We start from the raw sequence: 26,109 nt of genomic DNA, 5'->3' as shown, positions 1-26,109 counted from the left end.
CGGAAGTCTTTGCCTCCCAGCTACGTCACTGTGTTCTCTGGTTGCTGTTGTCACATTTCCTACTTCTGGAGTCTCATCGTCCTCTGCCTTCCTTTTTTTTTTTTTTAATATATATTTTATTGATTTTTTACAGAGAGGAAGGAAGAGTGATAGATAGTCAGAAACATCGACCAGCTGCCTCCTGCACACCTCCCACTGGGGATGTGCCCGCAACCAAGTTACATGCCCTTGACCGGAATCGAACCTGGGACCCTTCAGTCCGCAGGCCGACGCTCTATCCACTGAGCCAAACCGGTTTTGGCCTCTGCCTTCCTTTTTTAAGGACACTTGTGATTACATTTAAGGTCCACTGGACAATACAGGAGACTCTCCTCAAGTCCCTTAATTTAATCATCCTGCAAAGTCTCTTTGCCAGATAAGGTAATCTTCACGGGTTCCAAGAATTAGGACCCTACAGTAGCCTCACTAGTATCTCTTTGGAGGCCATTATTCAGCGTTCCACAAGGGTAATTTAAAGGTTCTGCATATCCTTTTTTAGTTAATGGTGTAGTGATTTAGTTAATGTGAAATTTGTAATAAATTGTATAAACTGGCAGTTTGTAGTAATTTTTTTAATGTGTCCATCACTAAGTTTAATATATAAGTTGAATAAAAATATATAATAATTTAAAAATAAACACAGATTTTCAATTAAGGGGCCGTGGCACTTCCAGCGAGTGAGGCAGTCACTCTGTTGGGTTGGAATAGCTGGCCTTGTTCTTCGTGGCTACCAGCAGAGGGAGCTCCACACCCAGCCAACGGACCAAACTACCTAAGGGATAGGATGTGGAAACAGGTGGAAATGCTGAATCACGGAGCTGAGTGAAGCTATAAAGATTGGGTCCCTTGCCAAAACCGGTTTGGCTCAGTGGATAGAGCGTCAGCCTGCGGACTGAAAGGTCCCAGGTTCGATTCCGGTCAAGGGCATGTACCTTGGTTGCGGGCTCATCCCCAGTGGGAGGTGTGCAAGAGGCAACTGATCGATGTTTCTCTCTCATCGATGTTTCTGACTATCTATCCCTCTTCCTTCCTCTCTGTAAAAAATCAATAAAAATAAAAAATAAAAAAGATTGGGTCCCACCTCTATCATTTCCTGATCTTGTTACTTCCCTGTATTCCCCACCGGACTTGAATGCTGACTGAGCTGGATTTACCTTCTGTCTGCAGAGTCTCCCATAGTGCCCAACACACAGGAAGGTAAATATGAACTATTGCTGCTGCTCTTGGCACCTGACAAATGAAAATTCATCCGACTGGCCAAATGTTAGCATTCACTGGGATTGCCAAGAGGCTGAGATGCTCTCCCCCCTCTTCAGGCCTTTCATACAAAATTTTCTGCATCCCAGGCTAAGGAGACACTTTTTGGGGTGTGGGGCGGTGACACCCGTCCTTCATGGAGACCCCTACATTGGGTCCTGAAAAATCCATCCTCCCTCTGTAATCATCCCCTTTGCTCTCCAATCTACAGAAACCTGTCTCCCCATAGGCCCCTGGCCATCTCCACCCTGGCCCGAGTCCCGAGGCCCAGACGATTGGGTGAGAGTCTCACACTCCGGCTGGCACGAGTGGCTGGAACTTCCACTGCTCCTCCTCACAGTCCAGGAAAAGCCGGTTCATGATTTTGTTCTTCTCCTCAGGGGGGATGAAGTTTTCAATAATTAGGTACCTGGGAGCAGAAAGAAGGTAGAGATGGGAATTGGAGAGAGAGACCCCACACAAATATGTGAAGTTGAAGGATCAGAAGTAAGAAGCAAAGAGGCAGAAAGAAGGGACACAGGTGGAGAAACCAACATGTTGGGGGAGGGGAAATAACAGGCCTTGAAAATAACTTCTAATGCAGAGAGTGTCGGTTCAGGGCCAAAGGGGTTCCTTTTGGCCGGCACCCAGCATGCACTTTGGGGGGCGGGGTTTATCAAATGCAGGCTGAGGAGGGAAGGAGGTGGAAGAAACTCCAAAACCTAGGCCTCTCCCTCATCCCTCCGACAGTTATTCCTAAGACACATGGACTCATGGGTGACAGGCGGAATGAGGCCTTCAGGAAGGAGAAGATCCTGTCGGGAGAAGCATGGGGCCCACGGGATGGCTATGGACCAGGAATGGGAAGAGGAGGGAGCCTACTTGAGCTTGAGCTCCCGGGTCTGCTCATTCTGCGCCTCCTCCAGGTCCTGCCGCACGCGGATGTACTCGTCATGCTGGTCCTGGATCTCCGCCTTCACCGCCTGCAGCTTGGCGTAGAGCTGGGTGGGGACAGGTGCAGCTCAGAGGCCACCCAGGCTCAGGGTCCCAGGCTCAGCACAGGATGAGGCCAGGGCCAGGTCTCAATCTCCCTCTTAGGCTCCACCACGAGTCAGGACAGGTGATTCAAAGGCTGCCCTGTCCCTCCTACATGCTGGCTTGTTACCTGCTCTCTCTCAGCTGCCGTCAGCAGCATGGAATGTTCAAACTGGAAGGGACTCTGGGGACCTTTTGGTTCAACACCCTCTTTCTACAGGTGAGGAAACTCAGGTGTAGACTTGCTCAAGGTCCCAAAACTAGTTAATAGAAGAGCCAGAATCAGGGCCTAAGTCCAGGGCTTCCAGGGGTGGGCAAACTTTTTGACTCGAGGGCCACAATGGGTTCTTAAACTGGACCGGAGGGCCGGAACAAAAGCATGGATGGAGTGTTTGTGTGAACTAATATAAATTCAAAGTAAAGGAGCAGAGGGGAGAGCAAGAGAACCGGATAGAACAGCCGGATCCGGCCCGCGGGCCGTAGTTTGCCCACGGCTGGCTTAGGCAGAGGAGGGCGTCTAGGCCAGTTTGGAAGGTGAGCCACCCCATTCCTCCCTCTCCAGGGGTTCTCAGAAGTGGGGGTGTGGAGGGCAGCACTGACCCTGCTGCCCCACCCCTAGCCACTGAGGGTGTGTCCCTGGAAACTGCCACTGTGACTGGGCCACTGCCTGGCCTGCTCTGGGGCAGCCCCATTGGCAACCCTAAAAGCTCTCCAGGTTCTTCCTAGAAACCAGGCTGGGACGTGCTGCTTCCTACCCTGGACCCTCATGTCATGCACACACCTTTCCCCGGCATTGCCTTTGCAGGGTTCTGGTGATGAGATATCCTCATCCCTCCACAGGCCCTTGAGGGCCCTGTGTTTCCCCCTGGGAGCTCCCTCAGGCTCACCACTCCCCTGGCCCTGCTCCAGGCCCAGCTATCCAAACTGTGACTCATTGGCGAGCCTGTAAAGGGGGAAGTTACCCGGGACTATGAGGACAATCACCCTGGAGACCAGAAATGACGGTGTTCCCAGCCCATCAGGCCTAGCCTGACCCAGGAGAAACAGCTCTATTCCACCCTAACACCAACCCCTGCCTTCCCCGCTCCTCACCCCAGCAGCCCAGGCAATGTAACTGGGTTCAGCAGTTGAAGCAAAGTGGGGAGAGGACCTAAAAGACACAACCCTTGAACGGGTGACTGTCTTGGGCAGAGGCTGCCGGGCCCTCACACACCCGGACCCCATCCTGCTGTGGCATCTCACCTTCTTGAGTTTCTTGGTTTTGACCTCCACCTCCTGTTGCAGGGATGTGTAGGTGCCCCGGAGCTCCATGGTCTCCTCATCTCGGAGCATCATCTCCTGCTGCATCTCCCGCTCGCGGCGTTTCTAGGCCAGTGCAGGGCATAGGGGCTCAGAGCAGCAGCACATACCAGGGAAGGTCAAGGGAGCTCAGGGACAGGCTCACTCTGCCTCCCGTGGGACATGGCTTCCCTATGGCCCCAGCTGCCAGGAGGGAGAAGGGAGAGTAGCATGGCCCACATCCACGGCTCCCACCCCAACCTCAGTGGAGCCTCTCCTCTCTGAACCTTCTTCTCAGCTCCTATTGCCATGCCTTTCCTCGGCACTGCCCCTGTGGATGGAGACCCAGCCCTAACCACTGGCACATTCCAGAGGTGTCAACCACTTACACAGATGTCCGCATGCGGGCTTCCCAGCCGCCTCACCATCTCCCCACGTAGTGTTACAGTTGACTGGTAAGAACAACAAATTGTGGTTCATGGTGATTCAGGACATAGCCATACACTTGGCCAAGGACTCGCACCTTGTGGAAGGCCCAGGAATTCGTACCAGGTGCTGTGGAGGCTGACAGGGTGGAGAGCCACCACTTTCTCTCACCCACCAGCTAGCAGTGCCCCTGCCAGAGACAGGCCCTGGGCTGGTGGACCCATGGGACCCAGGGCAGCTTGTCTTAGGTTCTCAGCACTGGTCCAGGGATCCTGAGTCAAGGATGGCTTCCTGCCCGATGCCCCTCAGACATGACCTCAAGGCCATGCACCCCCAGGGACCTGAAGCCCCAGCCCTACCTGCTCGGCAATCTCCTGCCTCTTCAGTTCCAACATCTTTTGCTGCTCGTTTGTGTGATCCATGATGTTCCTGCCCCCGATGAGCAGCTTGCTCTCCATGGCCTGTGGATACAGACAGGGTTAGAGACAGGCTTTTTAAAGGGACACAGGATCCCCAGGTTGAGAGGTTCTGCTTCCCTGTTCTCTGTGATCCTTCCAAGAAGGGACCACAAGATGTGTCCCAATGGGGCCTTCAACAAGAAGGAAGCGTTTTCCTGTAGCTTCTTGGGCCCCAGCACAAGGCTCCCATTGTTGGCAGGACCATTAGGTGAGAAAAGGAGAGGGGATCCCTCAGGGAACGTAGGGCACCTGATCTGTTTGCTTTGGATCCAGGTGGAAGGTGGTTCACAGGCCTGGGAGGGGGTGCAGATGGCAACCTAATCCTGGTACTCAGCACCCAGCTGGTGCTCGGGAGGGGGAGACAGAAGATAGTCACTGGGCGGCCCAGCTTTTTGGATGACTGTCTCCTGATGCAGGAAGAGGGCTCTCAACACAGGCAACGGAAGAGCCTAGTTGTAGGCGGACATAGAAAGCAGAAGAAAAGCCAAAGGCAGAAGACTCTGTAACAATAAGGGGCACATGGGGCCCCAGAGGCACAGAGCTTTGGAGATGGCCAGACAGACTGGGTTCTACCACTAACTGCAAAGCCTTGGCTAAGTTACCCGCTTCAGTTCTCACATCCAACATCAGAACCGACTATGACCCAGCTTGAGCATCTTGGGACCTTTCCTCTGACTCCCTCCAATCCGCACATTTCCTCCTCTGGCCTCCTCAATAACCAGGACACATTCCTGGTGTTCTGCCATCACATTCCATTATTGGTGCACTTCCTGTCTCTCCTGAGAGCTCCCTCAGGGCAGGAATCATGTCTTATCCGATCTCGGTGTCAGGGCTTAGCACAGTGCTAGGCACAGAGTAAGTGCTCAATCAATGTTTGATGAACTGAAAGGAATCTTTGGGGTTGCCCCAGAGGGGGGTTCCAGGTCCTTTCTCTGGGCTCTCTCATCCCAGCGTCACCTGACCAATCCACACTCACTATTGCAGGGCCAAAGGGCAGAGCAGCAGGGTCTGGCATCTTGGACACCTGTAGGAGGGACTGGCTGGGTGTGAAGAAGGAGAAGGAGAGAAGCCACCTAGTGCTGTGGGCCATGGATGACTGGTCCCTCCAACTCCCGGGGAATGGAGTCTTGAGGGACCACCACATTCTGGGACATACTTGGCCACTCCAGCCCTGAGTCCTTGCACTTCCCTTGGCATTTTATTTAACTCCCGTGTTCTTCGGTCTTTGCTAGCTAATAAAAAGATACTAGTGCTCAAACTTGGTTACATATTTGAATATGGTTACATATGAAAGCTGGGGAGCTTTTAAAATTCCCAGTGCCAGGCCCACCACATTATCTTGGTCCCTTCCACTCACAGCTGTGAGAACTCCTAGGACAGGTGTTCTAGAGAAGACCCAACCACAGCAGCTGCCCTGTTGTCTCCTGCCTGATTTAAGGCTGGGGACTGGCGTGGAGAGAGGGAAGCACAGGACAAGCAACCAAGAGGAAGAAACCCATTGTTTTCTTTGTACTACAGGCCGGGTTTACCACATCTGGTCCCTCTTTAAGCCGTGGGTCTCAAAATTCCATGCATATTAGAATCATCTTTTAAAAAACCCGGTGCCCAGGCTACACCCCACTGCCCGTTAAACTGGAATGGGGGAGAGAGGGCAGGGGGTGAGGTCCAAGCACTGGTGGTTTTGAAAGGTTCTCAGGTGATTTCATTGTGCCGTCGAATTTGAGAATCACTCCTTTTGGAAGTCTCCTGAATCAGCATTACTTGGGAGCTTGTTAAAATGCAGAATCTCAGGTCCTACCAGAGCAAGTGAATAAAAAACTGCATTGTAACGCGATCCCAGGTGACTTTAAGAGGCATATTATTAGCACCATCATTTTTCCAATGAAAACTCAGAGAGGTTTCCAAGGTCACATCATGGACATTAAATATAAATGGAGAATCCAGACCCAGGTTGGCCTGGCTCCAAAGCCCATGTTCTTCCTACTGCAGGCATTGTGTGGAGAGCTCCAGGAAGCAGAACCCGCTAAAAGAAAAGCAACATGTGTCCAGCAAGAGAAAATCATATCTGACTAATCTCCAAGGTCATTACCGTTCATGGGGAAGCCAGTGGCCAGAATTTTAGAGGTTAAAATGCTCCTGGCAAGGTTCTTCACCAGCGGTTTTTCAAAGTTACATGGCGGGTGAGGAGACGGAGAAAGGGAAATGTTTTCTCGTAACCGAAAGGTGGGTTAGCAAAAGGAAACGGAAATAAATGGGCGTCCCTCGAGAGGGAAAAGCGTTCAAATGTTAAATGTTTGGGGGACTGGTCTCCGCTGGGAAGCGTGCACTGCTGAAATGAAATGCCCAGCTTCACGGATGCTCCCACATCCTTCCCGGTGGTAGAGCACCAGAGGACCGCTAGGCTGGGTGAGCCGACAAAAAACGGCAGATGAGCTTCAGTGACAGTTCCACAGTTTGGGGAAAAGTACTCCTAGCCCTACTCACTAGAGGATAGCTACGAGCAATCAGTTATAAGCCAGGAGGGGGGCAGGTGAGTAGAGGATCAACCTCTACTGTTCCCAGAAGCCACTGGCTTACTATGCTGCCACAGCTTAAAAAGCCAACAGCATCTGGCCAGCCACCATCATGAAGGCTTTTTATTTTTTATTTTATTTATTATTTTTTTAAATATATTTTTATTAATTTTTTACAGAGAGGAAGGAAGAGGGATAGATAGTCAGAAACATCGATGAGAGAGAAACATCGATCAGCTGCCTCTTGCACACCTCCCACTGGGGACGTGCCCGCAACCAAGTTACATGCCCTTGACCGGAATCGAACCTGGGACCCTTCAGTCCACAGGCTGACGCTCTATCCACTGAGCCAAACCGGTTTTGGCTATTTTTATTTTTAAATATGTTTTTATTGATTTCAGAGAGGGAGAGGGAGAGAGATAGAAACATCATTGATGAGAGAGAATCACTGATTGGCTGCCTCCTGCATGCTCCCCACTGGGGATCAAGCCCACAACCTGGGCATGTGCCCTTGACCAGAATCGAACCCGGGACCCTTCAGTCAGCAGGCCGACGCTCTAGCCACTGAGCCAAACTGGCCAGGGCGTGAAGGCTTTTTAGAAACAAAACAACAACCATCCTATCCGAATATAAAACCACGACGAAGCTGAATCTGGAGTAGTGTGCACAGTTCCCTCCCTGTATCTCCGGGCACACGAAGGCGAGAGATCCAAAGGAAGGCTTTGGCTAAAACCATTCAGAGAAGGGCTGTTCTAAGAGACTTTAAAAAATAGGACTCCTGCCAAAACCGGTTTGGCTCAGTGGATAGAGCGTCGGCCTGCGGACTGAAAGGTCCCGGGTTCGATTCCGGTCAAGGGCATGTACCTTGGTTGCGGGCACATCCTCAGTGGGAGGTGTGCAGGAGGCAGCTGATCAATGTTTCTCTCTCATCGATGTTTCTAGCTCTCTATCCCTCTCCCTTCCTCTCTGTGAAATATCAATAAAATATATTTAAAAAAAAAAAAATAGGACTCCACTCCGCAAAGACAAAGGAAGGTTAGAGGACAGGCCCAGAAACCATACAATCAAGACAGGTGTGAAAAGCAAAGAGCCAGACCTTTCCAATCAGTCCTGGTACTTGGAGTAAGAGCTTACATCTTGAGTTTCTAGGATAAATAAAGGGAAGTTCTACTGATTACGGGTGATAAATTTATGGACTCTGGCATCTCAGAAGCATGAAATCAAGTACTTAACAGTTTATGCCCGGCCGGTGCTGCTCAGTGGTTGAACATCGACCTGTGAACCAGGAGGTCATGGTTCCATTCCTGAGCAGGGCACATGCCGGGTTATGGGCTCAGTCCCCAGTGTGGGGTGTGCAGGAGGTAACCGATCAATGATTCTCTCTCATCATTGATGTTTCTATCTTTCTCTCCCTCTCTGAAACCAATAAAAATATATTTAAAAAATAAAAAATAAATACCTAACAGTTTATTAAGGAATTCTGGGGACATATTTTTAACCTTTTATTGTCTTCCTCTCCTTTCAGAAAAAAAAAAGCACTAGCATAAAAATAACCACAGAAATAATATGAGAAAAGACTTCACATTTTTCTTACCATCGCTAATCAGCTTCGTTATATCACTGTTTTTACCAGATTTTCCATATGCACACATCATTTTTTCACAACTGTAGACATGGCATAAATATAAGCTTATGTCCTGCTATTTCCACTTTATCAAATATTTCAAGCATTGTCTGTTACTTCCATAATGCTGAGGATTATAAATTTAATGATTGCATAATATTTAGAGTGGATAATTTATATTTAATTAACACCCATTATAAGATTATTATTGGTTGTTTACGATGTTTGCAATAAACACCCTTGTCCATATAATTTGCTGCCTTTTTAGGTGACTTTCTTAGAAGGAAATTCAAGGGTGGGTAAAAGGTCATAAATATTTTGGGTATCTTAGAACATACTGTCAAGTTACCTTTCTAATGGTTCATACCACTTGAACTACTGCCAGCAATAATAATGGAACCACTTTTATTAGATATCATATGCATGAGGTCTTATTATTTTTTAATTGTCTATAATAAGGGATATAAAATTGAGCCTCCCTATTTACTTTATACTCCTATACCTTAGAGGCCTGATATCCCTTTTACAAGATATACTTTTATGCTTTTTTGGGGTGATTTTTAAGTGAGGAGGTAGATCTCTGATTCAAAACAATTGTTTAGTTAACCACTTTTCTATCTACCCACACCTAGTACCATTCTCTCCTCATTCAACATTCTGCCTGACAATGTCCAAATTGGTTCAAGAACTAGGTAACCAACCCATTTGGACATTATGAGCCAGAATTTGAGCTACTAATCAGGCCTGGAATTTGATGTATAAGCCAAGACTACCAGGCCCTCATCCCCATGACAAGATTCCCAGGACTGGGTTCTGTGTTGGTTCTTGCTAATCCACCTTGGTATGGACCTCTTCTTTAGGACCCCTCCTTCTGGCTGAGCCCTGGACTCCATTAAGAGAATTCCTGGACGATGCCTGACTGCCCATTATCACCCCATTCTGTTTGTTCACTGCCCCAGTGCTTCTCTGCCTGCTCTGCCAGAACCCAGCACAGATGTGGTTGGAATGACAACTGAATCTGCCTTACCAGTTACTCGCCAAACCTTGCCCACTTGCCCAGCCCACACTACCAGCCAAGCCTGCCTGACAGAACCTGTATTGTGCTAGAAGAGGGGGTTGTGGGTGGGCCTCAATCCAGGTGCAAGGTCTCGGCCCCCTCCTTCTCCTCGGTCTCAATTCATACTGTCTGCTTCACCCCCACGCTCTGAAATATGTCATGCATGAGCCTCAGTTCTTTGCTGAGAAACAGGCTTGTTTTTCTTGCTTTTGTTTTTTATTTTCCCCATTTCTCTGAGGTTACCAGTGGCCACCTTCTCCTTTTCCTCAGAGATCTCTATCCTTAACTATCAGCCTATGGAGAGCAGGGAGGGACAGGAATGCCTTCCGTGCCTAGGCCCACTTCAGGCTGGGGGTAGTGAGCAGAAAGGCAGGAAATATGGGCCTCCTAGTCCCCAGGAAAGGTTCTCTGGAGTTCTAAGCTGCCCGAGTTTCTGCCTTTGTGATCTCTTGGACAAAGGAGTACTGGTGGGTGAAGCCTGTGGACAGAACTGGGTTTAGTCCTGCTGGTTCTAAATACATCCAGAGTAGCTAAGAGGCCAGCAGAAGCTGTGGGGGCAGGAAAGACAGGCTGGGAGCTCCAGGCACCACGGTCTGACTCTGGAGAGAGGGATACAAATCACATGCTAACTAGGTGACCTCAGAGAAGCATCAACCCTAAACCCTTTGGCTTTACAGATGAAGAAACTGAGGCCCAGAGACAAAGTACTCTAAGCCCAGAGTTCATAATCAAGGAATCTTTAAGTGTATTTGCTACTATATTGACTATGCACGTTCCAGATAATCTCCCAATTTGATCTGAGTCTTTAAAAAAAATTATTGATTTCAGAGAGGAAGAGGGAGAGAGAGAGAAACATCAATGATGAGAGAGAATCAGTGATTGGCTGCCTCCGACATGCGCCGTATTGGGGATTGAGCCTGTAACCCAGGTAGGTGTCCTGACCAAGAATCGAACCATGACCTCCTGGATCATAGGTCGATGCTCAACCACTGAGCCAAGTCCTGATTCCAGGTATTAGAGGTCAGGTGCTATGACAGTTAACTGCCGAGATCACCATAGGGGCCACGTTCACTTGCACACATAGCTTGGGATATTCAGATGCTCACCTTTTCCTATTCCAGAAGCGACTGGAGTATAAAACCAGAAGGCGGAGAAAGGGGGCCACAGTACTCGTTAAGAGCTGATCTGGAAAGCCAGAATGGAGACAGCCAGGCCCAGCCAGCCACTCTTCCGAGAAGATACCATCAAGTATAATTTACAAGAACAGAGGAGCCCAAGGGGCGCTTCCCTGCCACTGCCAGCTAATCTGTGACATTTTGCAGGAGCCAGGAATCTCAGATACAAGTGGCCATGTGCCTGCAGCTGGGCTAGGTCCCTTTTACATTAATCATCAAAATAACCTTACGAGATAACGAATATGATCCCCGTTCGACATAAAAGAAAGTTCAGGCTCAGACAGGTGAAGTGACTTGCACGAGGCTATGGTGCCAGTAACTGGCAGAAGGGATATTTGAAGACCAGCCTCCTAATTCTAAGTCCAGTGTCCTTTTCCGTCTTTCACAGCTTTTTCCCAGGTTCCCGCAGGAAGGCACCTTGGAGAGAAGCAACATTTGGTATTTGCGTCTCTGTCAACTCGGCGACCATCAGAAAAGCTCAGAGCACCTTCTCTTCCTCTTCCAGGCAGGGTGCTGTGAATGATTCTGCTTTTGTGAGGCTACGGGGAGTGGTGGGGGGTCTCTGAGATGAATAGGTTAGAGTTTTTAACCAGGAGCTTGGGAGGAGGCTGTCAGAATCATTAGCATCCCTAAGAGAAGCTCAAACCTGGAATGCTCATGGGAAGGGCCACCTCACAAGTAAGATGGTAAATGGCATAAAGGGTGCTGGGAGCCCAGCCGGCGTGGCTCAGGGGTTGAGCATCGACCTATGATGGTTCGATTCCTGGTCAGGGCACATGCCTGGGTTGGGAGCTCGATCCCCACTGTGGGGAGTGCAAGAGGCAGCCAATCAAAGATTCTCTCTCATCAATATTTGTTGATATTTCTCTTTAATCAACAAATCTTTTGGAGTAGCCATGGCCAAGAACGTAAATCAGTAGATATCGTTAACTTTCTTCCTCTCTAAAATTAATAATAATAATAATAATAATAATAATAATAATATATTTTTAAAAGACTGCTGTGAAAGACAGCCTGGGTCCTTGTCACACTCTGCCACCCTGTTTGCTAAGGCATCAGCCCCTGGACTTCCGTTTTCTCATCTGTAATATGGGGAGAATCCCCACTACCTTGCAGGCTTTGGATGAAAATTGTGAGTTGGGTAATAGTTGTGAAAGTACTTGGTAAATAAAGCAATCAAACATCAGTGGTTATTTGCTGTTTCAGTATCTAATTGACATTTACCCACTACTCATCACAAAGAGCAAAACAAAACAATCAGCACAACAGTCTCTTAGGAAATACAGTTATCCCCTATCACCGCTGGCTATTTCTCCTCTGGTGGCTTCCTGGTTGTAGATCTTGAGAAGCCAGCAAGAAGGGAAGAAGAAATGAAAGAGACAATGGTGAAGGGAAGAAGAGTGCTATTTTCTGTGATTCTCTTTCCTGGGACTGGACACAAATCAGGAGTCTCATCAAGAAGAAAGGACAATTAGAGATCAAGAAACATCTGGGCTGGAGAGTGAGGTGAGGTGGACTCTACTCCAGCCTCATACTGGACAGGCAGGGTATGGATGCCCAGAGTGCTTCAGTTCACCTTGAAGAAAAGCAGGAAGAAAAAAGTCAGCTCATCTACTTCAGTCCTGACCTTCATCTTTCTCCCCTAATTCCCTTCGTTGTGGTATTCTACAAGGTTTCTCTTCAGCACCAGGGATGCACATCCAGCCAGACAACAGAATGCTACAATGTCAGAATTGGATGAGACCTAAGGATGCATAAAGTACACACTCAGCATTTTCCAAAGGGCTTAGTGGATAGGCCCGCATCATACAGCCTCCAGCTGCCAGACGATGCTCGATCATTCCTCCAGCCCTCACTGCCCCGCATTTAGGCGGATCTCTAATCCTGGCTCCTGACCCACTGCTTCCAAGGTGAATCAACAAATGGTGCAGAAAGCAATGAAACATCTGTTGATTACTTTTTACAGTCCCTGGGAGGGGCACTGACTTATCCAAGATCACCAGATTACCAATAACTGGGTATCACTGAGTATTAATATCAACCCTAGATTTCCCTCAATTATGCATTAGCTTTAAGCCAATCTTCCAATCAGGTGTGAACACATTTGTTTTTATACATTTTCTCCCTTCAAAAATTTAGATTAGTTTTTCTTTAATTAGCAAAGTAATATATGCTTGCCATAAAAAAAGATAAGGTTTTTAAAAAGTATAAAGTAAAAAATAAAATTATCCCTTTCTATTGAAATCCTTAGAGATAATCGCTATTAGTGAGTTATTGTGATTCTAAAAACGTTAATTTATTTTATTATTATTTGTTTATAAATATATTTTTATTGATTTCAGAGAGAGGAAGGAAGAGGGAGATATAGAAACATCAATGATGAGAGAGAATTGTCGGTTGGCTGACTCCTGCATGCCCCCTATTGGGGATCGAGCCTGCAAACCAGGTATGTTCCCTAACCCAGGAATTGAACTGTGACCTCCTGGTTCATAGGTCGATACTCAACCACTGAGCCACACCAGCCGGGCTAGAAACTTTAATTTAAAACCAAAGTTAACTATATCTACTGATTTACGTTCTTGGCCATGGCTACTCCAAAAGATTTGTTGATTATAGGAATGAGTGGTGCTCGGCTGAGGTCAGGGGCCAGGGGCTTGCATCACACAAAAAGGCAGATGCGTTAAGCATCTCAGCAGACAAGAGCTCCCAGGGAGATCTGGCTTAAATCCTTCTTTTCTGAGTTCATAGCACAGAGTGGAGGTTAAGATCATGGGCTTTGGACATAGGCTCATATTCTGGCCCTAACACTTCCTAGGCATGTGACTATGGGTTGTTTCTTCCTTAATGTGCCTCAGTGTCCTCATTTGTCACATGGAGATTAAAACAGTACTACTTCTTATGGTACTATTGTGAGGATTGAAGAAAACACTGCACATAATACAGCAGAGTGCTTGGCATTAAGCATGCACTAAAAAAATGGTAGCTACCATTATTATTGTTGTTATTATTTTTTCTGCTGGCACACCTCAAGGAGAAAGCCGGAATTACCTAGCGCTATAGAAACAATTCAACACAGGGCTGGTACTCCTTCTGTAGAGTACATCTGGGAGAAAAAGGAGACAACTCCAAAGTAACACTTTAGTCTGACTAGGAGTTAATGACCAGAAATGTCTCCGCATATGAAAAATTCTAGATTCCAAACCACAAGGGCAGGTGAGCACAGAGATCTGTCCTGCATGGCCTGCAGGGCTGAAGGACCTGTGGGAAGAAGACCATTCTCTTATCCACTCAGAAAGGCCACCTGGTTCAGCAGCTCTCAGAAGTACTCCAGACTGACGAGTCGCAGCAGGCTGGCAGGGGTGCCCTTCTCTAGCTGCATTCCAGGCCCTTCCTCCTAGTCCTCAGTGCACACTGAGAACACTATCACAGCCACTTCATCCAATCGAGCACTATTCGGGGCTGAAAAAATGACTAAGGGCAATATGATAATACACTCATCCAGCCAACACACATCAACAGAAACCCAACACTCGACCAAAAGGCCTGCTGAGCCTCCACATAACTTGAAGCCCAGAACCTCTATGGAAATGTATTAGTTTTATATACCTCCTACTGGTCAAATCATTACAAAATGCCCCAGTGCCCTAACCGGTTTGGCTCAGTGGACAGAGCGTCGGCCTGCGGACTCAAGGGTCCCAGGTTCGATTCCAGTCAAGGGCATGTATCTTGGTTGCGGGCACATACCCAGTAGGGAGTGTGCAAGAGGCAGCTGATCGATGTTTCTCTCTCATCGATGTTTCTAACTCTCTATCCCTCTCCCTTCCTCTCTGCAAAGGATCAATAAAATATATATTTTTTTAAATGCCCCAGCTTATGACAATTCTGTTAACTGATCACACTGCCAGGGAAAGGAAGGAGTATAAGTCACTGCTTCCATCAATGCCAAGAGGACTCTGATGCCAGACACAGCTTGGAGCACTGGTCACTTATTACCATGAGGCTTCTCTCAAGGATCATGGATGGATGATTCTGATTGGGTGGGGGTGCACACAACCCCTGATCACCCAGCCCCATAAACCTCAGTGTCTAGTATGCGGCTGGTGTCCTTGGGCACATGTGGATGGAACCAGACCAGCTTTGGAAAATTAGATGCTCCCTATATTATTGGGGAGTCTATGGAAACTGGGTATAGCCCTATTTGGAGACTAACATCAAGATCAGTTATGGCAATGAGTATTTAACTCTCTCCTCTACAGTATGTTTTCCCAATTGGGGTTTCTTCTCCCAGAAACCCTACCCCTTTACCCACTCGCTCTCTTTTCACCCTGAATCTATGACTCTATTTCTCTTTCCCCTCTTCACTGCCCCTCTCTATTTCTTTTCTGTCCTTCTCCTCATATTCTTCTCTTTCTGCTCTTCTTTGCCTTGTTTTTCTCTAATTGGCCATAATAAAAAAATATATCTTTTATTATTGGTTGAATTCATACATTAAAATTTAAACCCTCTGATTTTAATTTTCAAAACAATGAAACATTTTATGTTTTACTCTAGAAAATGTTATCTTCACAATGAAGGACTTTTAAGAGGAAGAAACTGGCGGTCATCCAGTTCAATGGCCTTTCTTATACACAAATCCTTTTAGAGCACCTCTGACATTCACTTTCTCCTTGAACACATCCAGAGATGAGAGTCATTGCCTCTTGAAATAGCACAATTCTAACTGTTAAAAACTTCTTCTTTATATTGAGGTGAATCTACTCCCATAATTCCCTTATTACCGAGGATACTGCAATCAGCCAAAGGTCAGTGAGGCACATTTAGGGTAAAAGGATAGGGGTAGACCAGCTGGCTGTGAGGTTAGCCTATTGGAGTAGCTTGCTTGGGCAGGAAGACTGAAGAGATATGTTGCAGTCAGACTCTGGCGGGCTTCGAATGCAGAGTAAAATGTGATGTGTTTGACATATGAGGAAAACATCCACTGGACAGTTGGAGATAACACCAATAAACAGTTATTACTTACTGACCACTTACATGCCAGGACCTATGCAAAGTGCTTTACCACCATTATCTCATTTAATGCTCTCCATAGCAGCATGGCATAGGTCCTGAGATCACCCTATTTTATAGATGAAAAAAACTGAAAAACAAAAAACGAAAAAAACGAGGCCTCAGAACTAGTAAGTCACTAAATCCAGGCCTGCCTGACTCTGATGCCTGTGCTCTGAATACAATGCTCTACAAAATAAGGTCAGCAGAGAGACCAGGACAGGAGACCTCAATTTTGGAGTCACTTACAGAGAGGGAGAAAATGTCAAGAACAGAAGGCCATAAGTTTCTTTCAAGACTCCTTCTGAAGATGAGTCCCCAATCTCCATTTCCAGTCTTGTGCTTGCTCCTAAACTCCACTGATATATTATCAGCTGACCATTGGATTTTGGTCAGCTCCTGTCATTTTTCACCACCTTCCCAGCAACCAGTTCCAAGCCTGATATTCCTAATTTTTTAAAAATATATTTTATTAATTTTTTACAGAGAAGAAAGGAGAGGTATAGAGAGTTAGAAACATCGATGAGAGAGAAACATCAATTCAGCTGCCTCTTGCACACTCCCCACTGGGAATGTGCCCGCAACCAAGGTACATACCCTTGACCGGAATCGAACCTGGGACCCTTCAGTCCGCAGGCCAACGCTCTATCCACTGAGCCAAACCGGTTAGGGCTACTCCTAATTCTTTAAGCATAAAAGTGGATCAAATTGTGTGTCAAACCAACCTGGGCTCAACTGGAAGTGCCGTATGCAAACCCTGAGGCTTTGGGCAAGTTACTGAACCTTAATGGGTCTCAGTTTTCTCATCTATGAAATGGAAAGGCACAAGACCTTTCTTGGAAGGTGCTTATGGGGATTAAATGAGACAATTTGTATATAACATATAGTATAGTGCTTGGCATCTAGTAAATGTTAGGTAAGTGGGATTATTATTGCTATGACTGTTGATTCTCAGGTTTAAAACTCCCACTCTTACATATCCACTGATGGCTCATTCCGATGCTGAGAGGTGGGAGGAAGAAGAGGGACCCACAAAGGAGATGATAAAAAGTCAGTGCAGTTTGTGCTCCCTGCAGTGACCTCATCCTCTGACTTCTGGGCTGCAGGGTCTCTTCCACACCCACAGAGAGAACTGGGCTCTAGCCAAGACCCCCATTCTCCCGCCAAACTTTCTTACTTGGGGATCAACAAGCAGTGTTGCTGTTTCTACCTCTTCTACTCTCTTCAGTTGGAGCCTGCATTTTGTATCATCTGTAGCCTTTGCCTCCCCCAAACACCCTCCTTTCCCTCGAAGTATCTAGAATCAAAGTTTTAGAAATTGTCTAGTCCAATCCTTCAAAAATTGAAGTTTAAAATTAAAGGCCATTTTAAAAAATGTTCTTCCCCGGCCGGCATAGCTCAGTGGTTGAGCATCGACCTATAGACCAGGAGGTCACAGTTTGATTCCTAATCAGGTCACATGCCCAGGATGCAGGCTCCATCCCCAGTGTGGGGTGTGCAGGAGGCAGCAGATCAATGATTCTCTCTCATCATTGATGTTTCTATCTCTCTCTCCCCCTCTTCCTTCCTCTCTGAAATCAATTAAAATATATTTTTTAAAAATTTCTTGCACAATTAAATTTAGCCAGGTAGGCCTTCTCTCAGTCAATCTGCATGCATCCATCATCACTGCAGTATGTACTCTGTGTGTGCACAAACATTTGCATTTTCACTGTGCAGAACCAACCTCAATGCAGGCCTGTCTGGGACTTTACTCCCCTCCTCACAGGCCTGTCAGCGATCCAGGCCCCCAGTGATATGCGTAAGTATGGATGGCTAATGATGGACAGTAACAGGGCACTGCTCACAATCACAAATCCTCACACATTTGCACACTCTAACATCCCCCGAGGTCCACGGTAAATACGAAAAGAGAGATGAAAGGAGACTCTAAGGAGACAGGCATGGTGTATGTACACAGTGAGGGGAGAACAAAGGGAACAGGAAGCCTGGGGGTGGCAGACAGGAAAAGCAGGCGAGGCAGAAGGTTAGATGAGTCAAAGAGAGTGAATGAGGGCACTGGGTCACATCAGCTATTGCTTAGCTGCCTCCAGAGGGTAGTGTGAACTGGAAAAAGGGAATGGGGGGAGGCGAGAAGGGGACTTGGTGCCATCACTCAGAAAGTGGGTACCAGTTCAGCTCATTTCCAGGAGGGACCCAAGCTCTCGCCTTCTGATCTGGTCTCGCCTTGCCTCCTCAATCTATCTTGCCTGGCTCTGCTCCTAGGGCTTCAGGGTTATGGCAAGGCAGCCGGAGGAAGGATGCAGAGGAAGGAAGGAGTTAAGCTAACAATAAAGGTGTCAGTCCTGGAGATGACTGGACCCCTGCTTGGCAGACAGAAGCCACCCATGGCTGCTAGTGCCCTCCATTTATTTGGTGCTTTCAACATATTTCAAATGCCCTCACACTAAAGATCTCATTTAGTCTCCAGCACAGCCCTGTGAAAGAGGCAGGTCTGGGATTATCTCTCACATGTCCCTCTCCTCTTTTCCCTGTGGATCCCTCAAAAACCCTCAAATTGCTTCCTCCACAGAAACACCCCCCCGTCCCAGGGGCTATAAGGAGATCCTCTGCCTAGGTTCCATTCCGGGCTTGCTTGCTACTGTCTGTCCTGGGCTGGGTCTGACAAGAAGTCACAGGATATGGAATCATTCCCCTCTTGGAATTTCCCAGGCACCCTCCCCCTTTGCTTATATCTGAAAGCCTGGCACACATTGTCCTTTTCACCCACTCCCCAGAGAGCTATGTCAGACTTCTCCTCATTAGGCGAATGGAAACCTGAGGCCTAGAGAGGCAAAGGCCTTTGCCCTGAGTCACATAGTGAACCAACATGGAGGGCTCCGTGATGACTTAGGAAGAACACAGGACTGGGGAAATCAGAAAACCTGGGTTCCAGTCCTGGCTCCGCCCCTGATCAGCTGGAGTCACCAAACCATCACTCAACCTCTCCAGGCTTGGTTTTCATTAACTGTCAAATGGAAATAACACTCATCTCTTGGGGTTGCTGAAAAGATTATAAGAGACCAAGATGTCTAAGTATTATATAAAAATGAATTACTCTGATTATCAAGTGGCATAGGTAACATCAGGATTATGGCATAATGGAAAGAGGCTGGTCCAAATATAGTTTGGGCTCTCCTTAACTCACCTGTGGGGCCCTGGGCACGTCCTGGCCTCAGTTTTCCAAGGCCGTGCCAGCTCTAAGACAGAGTTCTGAGGGCTATGCCTCTGGTGCAAAAATTCTGGCATCAGCCACCCTGATCTCTTGACTGTCCTATTATCTGTGCCCCACGTTGCCTTAGATCCAAGAATCTTATTGAGGGAGCCAGTCAGTCCCCCACAGTGGGAGGTCCCACTGGAGGCTTTGCTCCATCCCTCTACCCATTTCCTCAGGGCTGAAGTGTGCTTCCATACTCTCTTGGCCTCAGTTGTTTCTCAGCCTTAAGGATGGAGGGAGGTAGGGATGGGGAGGGGAGCGAGGGGCATGGCAGGTGGGGGTGCTCTTAGTAGTGAAACCAATGACTGATTGCCCATGTAAGATTTCCCAGTGGAAAGCACACGACTGCCTGGATTCCCTTCCTCCTAGGAAGAGCTGACTAACTGTCCTGCCTTTCACATCCTGCTTCTCCCAGGATGGCCCCAAATGTGCCAAGCCCCTGAGGAAGCAGCTCAGCATGACCCTTGCGGAGCTCATAGAGGCGAATTAAATACTAAATGTGCAAGGCTAGGGCCCCTGGTGCAGCAGCACATCCCCACAACACGGACAATGGCATCCAGCTCATCCGTCACCATTCCAGAGGCTCCAGCTCTCCCTTTCCAGGCTGGACTTCCCTGCTCCCAGCCCACACTCCTGAGAATAAGGAATAAGAAATAGTAATGTTTTGTTGTCCCCAGGAAGTAACCAGCTATGGGTCCCTGTGACCTTCTTCCAACCCCCAGTGTTGATGACCCCAGGGACCTAAAAATGCCAGGAACATTGAGTTATGGCATCTGCAGCACTAAAATTCAGCAGGTCTGTGGCTGGCCAGGCAGGGCCTCTGTATCTTAGCCTAGCGCCTAAGGCCTGGGGGCTCCCATGGGGAGGGAACAGCTCAGGAAGGACACTGAGGCCTGATTTGGGGAATTGGCTCTTACTGGGATGAGGCCTTATTCTGCCTCAGTTTGTTAATACAGGTCAAAGAATCAGCAGATTGGAAGAGCCTCAGAAATCATCCAGGCCAGCCTTTCATTTTACAAAAAGGAAAACTGAGGCTTGAGGAAAAGAGGAAGCCACTTACACAAAGTCTCTCAATGAGACTAGACTCCAGGTCTCCAGTGCAGAGCCCAGTAAGCACTCTTTACACCCGCTGCGTGACCCCCCAAATCTCCTTCTTAATGATGCCATGTAATGGGCCTGCGCCACATGGGCTCAATGGACCTCATTCACAGGGAGCAGAATCCAATCCTAGTCCCACCTTGCCATCCAAGAACTGAAGAGCATGAGGCCCAAGGGTTCCCACTCAGCTCTGCCACTTCGTAGGATGGTACCTTGGTCACGTCCCTTCTCTGAGCCTTAGTTCCTCGCCTGTAAAATGGGGATTTAAGAACCAGTTCCCCGGATGGTACTGTAGGGATCAAATGCGATCACGTATGTGGGGCATTTTGTAAACTGTGAAGTGCTATCCAAATGTCAGGTATTATTAAAATGGTGTGAGGTTTGAAGGTGCGGCAGAGGGAGGAGGTCACAGGTGAGGAGGCTATGCACGAGTGAAAACCCACAACAAGATGAGGCTGAGGGCCTGCCTGGCCACCCCATGGACCTGACTGAGACTAGGGGCCACCAGCAGAGACTGACAGGCAGCAGGTCAGACCAGCCCAAGCCCATTGGCCTGAAAGACTGGCTGCCTGCTTTGCCGTGTGTGTGTGTGTGTGTGTGTGTGTGTGTGTGTGTGTGTGTGTCCCTATCTGTCCTCCTAGGTACTCCAGGGAGGCTAGCCTGGAAATTGACTGGCTTTCCAGGGGAGCATTTGGCAGGAGGGCAGTGTATGGTGCTGGGAAGGGACACCTTGCTTCAGGCCAGCTCACAGACCCACAAAGGAAAGCCTGCCAGCCCAGATCCCTCTGGGGACCTCTGGATGCCCCTGCTTCCTCGGGGACCTTACCTTGTACTTGGCTGCGAGCAGCTCTGTGGCCTGCTGCTCGCGCTGCAGTTCTTCCAGCATCTTCTCCTTCTCCTCCAGCAGCTTCTGCTTCTCCTCGCTGACCAGGCTTCGGTCATCCTGGATGGCCGCCTTCTCTTCCTCCAGCCGTTCCTTCTGCTCCTGCAGGTAATTCTCCATGTTCTTGTCCAAGGCTGAGTCCAGGATGGGCTGGGGCGGGCGATGGTTGTTGTTGTTGTCATCCTCCTCTTCAGCCACCCAGGCCTCGATCACTGGCCCCTCAGGGTAGCCGGCTGGGGCCGACACGGCCTTCTTTCTACGACTGCCCTTCCTCCGGAGCCGCTTCCCCAGCATCCCTTTCTTCTCCAGCTGGGCCTTCAGGCGGGCGATCTCCTCCTGGAATTCCCTCAGCAGTGTGTCCTTAGGGTCCTCGTTCACCCGGGGCCTGTTCTTGATGTTTTTGGCCCGGTTGGCAAAGCGCAGGGTAGAGAGGCTCTCATCGTAGCTGTGAGAAGCTGGCCCCAGCGTGGCCACCATAATGGTCTTGGCATTCCCCCCAAGAGAGTCCTGGAGCAGCCGGGTCAGCTTGGAGTCCCGGTAGGGGATATGGGTGCTCCTATTGCCCGCCAGAGCAGCGATCACGTTGCCCAGGGCAGACAGCGAGAGGTTGATTTTGGAGGCTTCCTTAGGCCTCTCCCCACTCCCACCGCCCCCTCCACCACCGCCACTACCTGTGGACTGTGTGGCAGCCCCTCCAGCTGTGTTGGGGCCCGCCTTGTTCTGCCTCTCGCTACCAGCCAGGTCCACCAGGTTGAGCTTGCCCACACGGATGTGGTCCTGCCCATCTGAGCCACGCTCACTGCACTCCACGGTGATGACGAAGATGGCGTGGGAGCGGGAGCTGACCTCATTCATGTGTGTGCTGCCCACTGCCCGGGTCTGGTTCCCCAGGTTCATCACATGCTCAATCTCCTTGACGTTCTTGGTGACAAAGGAGGAGAGGTCCTTGATGTAGACACCTGTCTCTGGATTTTCCTTCAGCTCCAGCCTCTTGCCAGGCTCCTTGGAGAGCAGGTCTCGGATCTCCTCCTGGTAGATCTCCAGGTAGGAGGCCCGGACCAGGTACTGCTGGTTCTGGGAGCGAGAGATGTGGGTGAAGATGTGCTCAAAGGCATTAGGGATGACCCCACGCAGCTCGGGCTCCACCCAGGTCCCTTGCATGGTGTAGGTCTTGCCAGTGCCCGTCTGGCCATAGGCAAACACCGTGCCATTGAAACCCTGAAGCACCGAGTCTACCAGGGGCCTCACAGTTTCATCATACAAGTCTGCCTGCTTGGAGCTGGCATCATACACGGCATCAAAGGTGAAGGTCTTGGGCAGCTCCCCCAGGGCAGCACGGGGGTTCCGCAGGGTCACCTGTCCCAGTTTCACGTCCATGGTCAGGATTTGCTCATGACCAGCAGCCTCCTCCTTCCGGCTGAGGGGGCGGCACCGGGCCACCACCTTCAGGGCCTCACTGGCCTTGGTTTTATTGGCCATCTTGCTCCTGTCCTTCCTGCCCCAGGGACCCGTCCGTAGGCTGGGCAGTCCTGCGTCCTCCCTAGGTAGGTATCAGTGGGGCCGGCCCAGCCCCGAGGCGCCGCTCTTCAATCCGCATGCAGCCTCCTAGGGTGGGGATGCTGGGAGGTGGCCCCGCCGCCGCTGCAGTCCGGGCCTCCTCCGCTCTCTGGTCCTCGCGGCACCGGCCGGACAGGGAGAATTAGGCAGAATCTCCGGGCAGCCGCGGGAGCCGTGCCGGCCGGATGGCAGTGCCCGGAGCCTGCCCCATGCTGGGGCAGAAGAGCCCAGCCGTAAACAGCTACGGCAACAATGAGATAAAGGAAGAGGAAAATGGGATGGGGGTGGGCGGCAGAGCTGTCTTCTCAGCCTCCTCCTCTAGGGATCCATGGCGGGGGCTGCGGGTCCTGGGCGGCCGGGGTCTCGGCCCTGCTGAGGGCAGAGGCTCACCTGGAGTCCTCCTCTCCAGCTGGGGGGTCATTCATTGCAGCCAGCGCTGCTGCTGCTGCTGCCGCCTCTGCCCTTCCCCGCCGCCACCGGAGAATGAGAGAAAAACAGAAGGCGATGGGGCGGAGCAGCGGCGGCGAGACTGATGTTGCCGCTGCGCTGCGGCCCCAGCTAAGCCTCCGGGCTGGGGTGGGGCGCGGGGCGGGGCCGCGGGACGGGAGGCGCCAGTCCGCGGCAGCCAGTGCACCCGGGACCAGGGTGCATCGCCGATCAGCACCCTTAGACCCCTCCGGAATGACAGACTCTGGTGCCGACTCAGGTCCTGCGCCCACCAGGCGGGTGGCAGAGCAGCCACCGCCCGCCGTCACCCCACGAAGCCAAGCATGCTGGGAGTTGTAGTCCCGCCTTTGTTAACCCGGATCTGGCAGGTCGCTGCTGCCTTCTCACGTCGGGGAGGCCCCGCCCTCTCTGGCATGAAACGCCCAGAGTGACTGCTGAGGTTTCAGCCTACCTGGTGGGTGACCCACTACCCACATGTGTTGCTCCACAGCCACCATCCTTGTTTCTCCAATGCGCCTGCCTTTCTGTCTGCAGACAGGTACGTGTCACCCCTCCCCTTCAGGGTCTCCAGGTACCCTAATTCCTAATCTTTTCCTCTCCCTCCCCTGGTTTACTTCTGTCTTCTTCTCTCTCCTGGAGCCACCTTCCAGCTGATTTTCTCCTCACCTTCTCTCCCACATGCACCCCTCCTCCTCCACCAGCCTTCTATCCTATATAGTAAAAGGCTAATATGCAAATAGACCAAACAACCGGTTGCTATGACATGCGCTGACCACCAGGGGGCGGAACACGGAGGGTGTTGGCCGCAGCGGGATGGTGGAGCAGGTGAGTGGGGCCGCCAGACCAAGGCGGGGTGCCGGTTGCTGTCATCAGGGCGAGCCTCTGTTGTTACTGAACATTCTTTGCTCCCGCGCAGTGTGCCGTGGTCCTGCCCGGCACTCACACCTGCTGCTGGTGCTAGCCCTGCTTGCACCCACTGCTGGCGCCCGCGCTGGCCCCAATCACTCAGCACTGTCAGCGGGTGCAAGCAGCGGCTGCCCGCCCTGATCGCCCCTGAGGGCTTCTCCACCTCCCTCCGCTCCTGAGGGGCAATCGGGGCAGCAGCTACGGCTTGCACCCACTGCTGGTGCTGGCCCCAATCGCTCCGCGCTGTCAGTGGGTGTGAACGGGGCCAGAGTCAGCACATGGGAGCAGCAGCAGGAGCAGAGCTACCGGCACACAGGGGACCGGGGCCCATGGCGGGAGGGGCCGGGTGGGGGCACGGAGGATGGGCCAAGACCCACCCCTGTGCCTACTATAGCCTCTCGGCCCACAGTTCCTTTCAAGGTGCACAAATTTGTGCACTGGGCCCCTAATATCATATAAAAGGCTCTCCATCTTCTGACTCTTGCCTAACTTCCTATCTTCCCCCACAGCTACTCTCCTGTGGAAAGTCTGTGTTCCAGACATTCCTTCCTTCAAACCTCGCTTGCTAAAACCCAGGCCTCATTCAAGGAGCTGGAACTTCTTGTCCTCAAGGAGTTCACATTCTAGAAACCATGTTTTGTTTCCTTAACTGGCTGTGCTGTGTTGCATCTTTGTGCCTTTGCCCAGAGGACCCTGTCCCCCTTGTGTACTTGGCGCCCTGACACTTGGGCAGTTCAAGCACCTCCTCTGTGAAGTCTTCCCTGACCAATGTCTTTCCCATAGCAGAAAGAGACACATAATTTGCATAAAACAAAAAACTCACATTCCAGTTCCAGTTTTGATCTTCATCCAACTGTGTGACCCTGGGCAGTCACTTACCTTGCCCCAGCTTTAGTTTCCTCATCTGTTTGAGAAAAATTGGAAAGGGGGCAAGAAATAGGATCTGCTTCTGGGATGGTTGTGAGACTCAACGAATGGATCATAAAGTATTGCACCCATGAAAAGACTTATTTTAAGCAAGCCCTTAATAACGTACATGACCTTGGATTGTCTGATAGCTCCTGCTTCCTTGAGCATCCTGGACAGCCCAGGCCTATGCTTGCTTTTCCTCTTTGGTATCTTCATATTTTTCCCTCTAGGATACAAATCACTTATAATTCTTCAAATCCAAGGACGAAGCCAGTATCCTATCCATGTTCCACTCTGCAGAGTGGAGCTGAATCTGTGGACTGGGCCCCAGTTGTCCTTCTCCTCCATATGAGATCCAGATAGAGGAGACACTGTTATCTGAAACTTTCAGGCCATTCATAGAGACACCAGAAGAATCTGTCCATACAACATTTTCAATCATGTTATTCTCTAGAGAGCCCAATTGTTTGTTCTTCAACTCTACAGAACCTATCTCCTTACTTCTTCCCCATCTTCAAGTCCTCAGGACCTGAATGCCAGCTCAACTGGAAGCTTAAGGCTTAGCTGGTGGCTGGTCCACGTCTGTAACTTCTTGGCCTTTCTCAGCCCTCTCTTTCTTTGACTAAGCTTAACTGTTTGTGATTAACTTGGCTTTTGAATCAGTTCTTGGGTGGGGTTTTGGCTTTGTACACTAACCCCTCTTGGCTCTGGCAACCTGACTTCTGGATGGACAATTTGGCTGTTGAACTATTTTCTTGTTGCACTTGGCTTTGGTTTTTGAACTACCCTTTCTCTGCTTTGGCTAACCCACCTGACTCTACAATGCCGGGTAAAACAGATCCTTTCCCCGTTCTCCCCACCTGATGTCATCACGTGTCAGGGCACTTGTCCAAATCCTCCCATATGGGAGGGATACTGGATTCCCATTGCTTACATGATGTATGACCCTGAGTAAAATATTGAACTTCTGAGCAGCCATTTTCTTAGCGGGAAAAGTGAGGATAAGAATGCTTGCCTAGTCCTGACTGGTTTGGCTCAGTGGATAGAGCGTCGGCCTGCGGACTGAAAGGTCCCAGGTTCGATTCCTGTTAAGGACATGTATCTTGGTTGCGGGCACATCCCCAGTGAGAGGTGTGCAGGAGGCAGCTGATCGATGTTTCTCTCTC

At 49.8% G+C, this 26,109-nt stretch overlaps 1 protein-coding gene across 1 annotated transcript in view; it reads right to left on the bottom strand.

Moving 5' to 3' along the window:
• The window catches only part of KIF3C (kinesin family member 3C), a 29,745-nt gene extending 6,308 nt beyond the window's left edge, over positions 1-23,437 (bottom strand). Inside the window, exons 1-5 of the mRNA XM_080682880.1 lie at positions 21,068-23,437; positions 4,374-4,475; positions 3,553-3,675; positions 2,158-2,276; positions 1,589-1,705 (exon numbers count right to left, since the gene is read on the bottom strand). Of these exons, the coding sequence (XP_080539006.1) occupies positions 1,589-1,705; positions 2,158-2,276; positions 3,553-3,675; positions 4,374-4,475; positions 21,068-22,603 (1,997 nt within the window). The 5' untranslated portion in view covers positions 22,604-23,437. The remainder of the gene's footprint in view (positions 1-1,588; positions 1,706-2,157; positions 2,277-3,552; positions 3,676-4,373; positions 4,476-21,067) is intronic.
• Between the last annotated feature and the right edge of the window lie 2,672 nt (positions 23,438-26,109).

This window comes from Plecotus auritus, assembly GCF_963455305.1.
Source record: "Plecotus auritus genome assembly, chromosome: 8".
NCBI classification, from domain to species: Eukaryota; Metazoa; Chordata; class Mammalia; order Chiroptera; family Vespertilionidae; genus Plecotus; species Plecotus auritus.
Note: the sequence above shows the minus strand (reverse complement) of the source record. Positions and strands in the feature narration are given on the sequence as shown.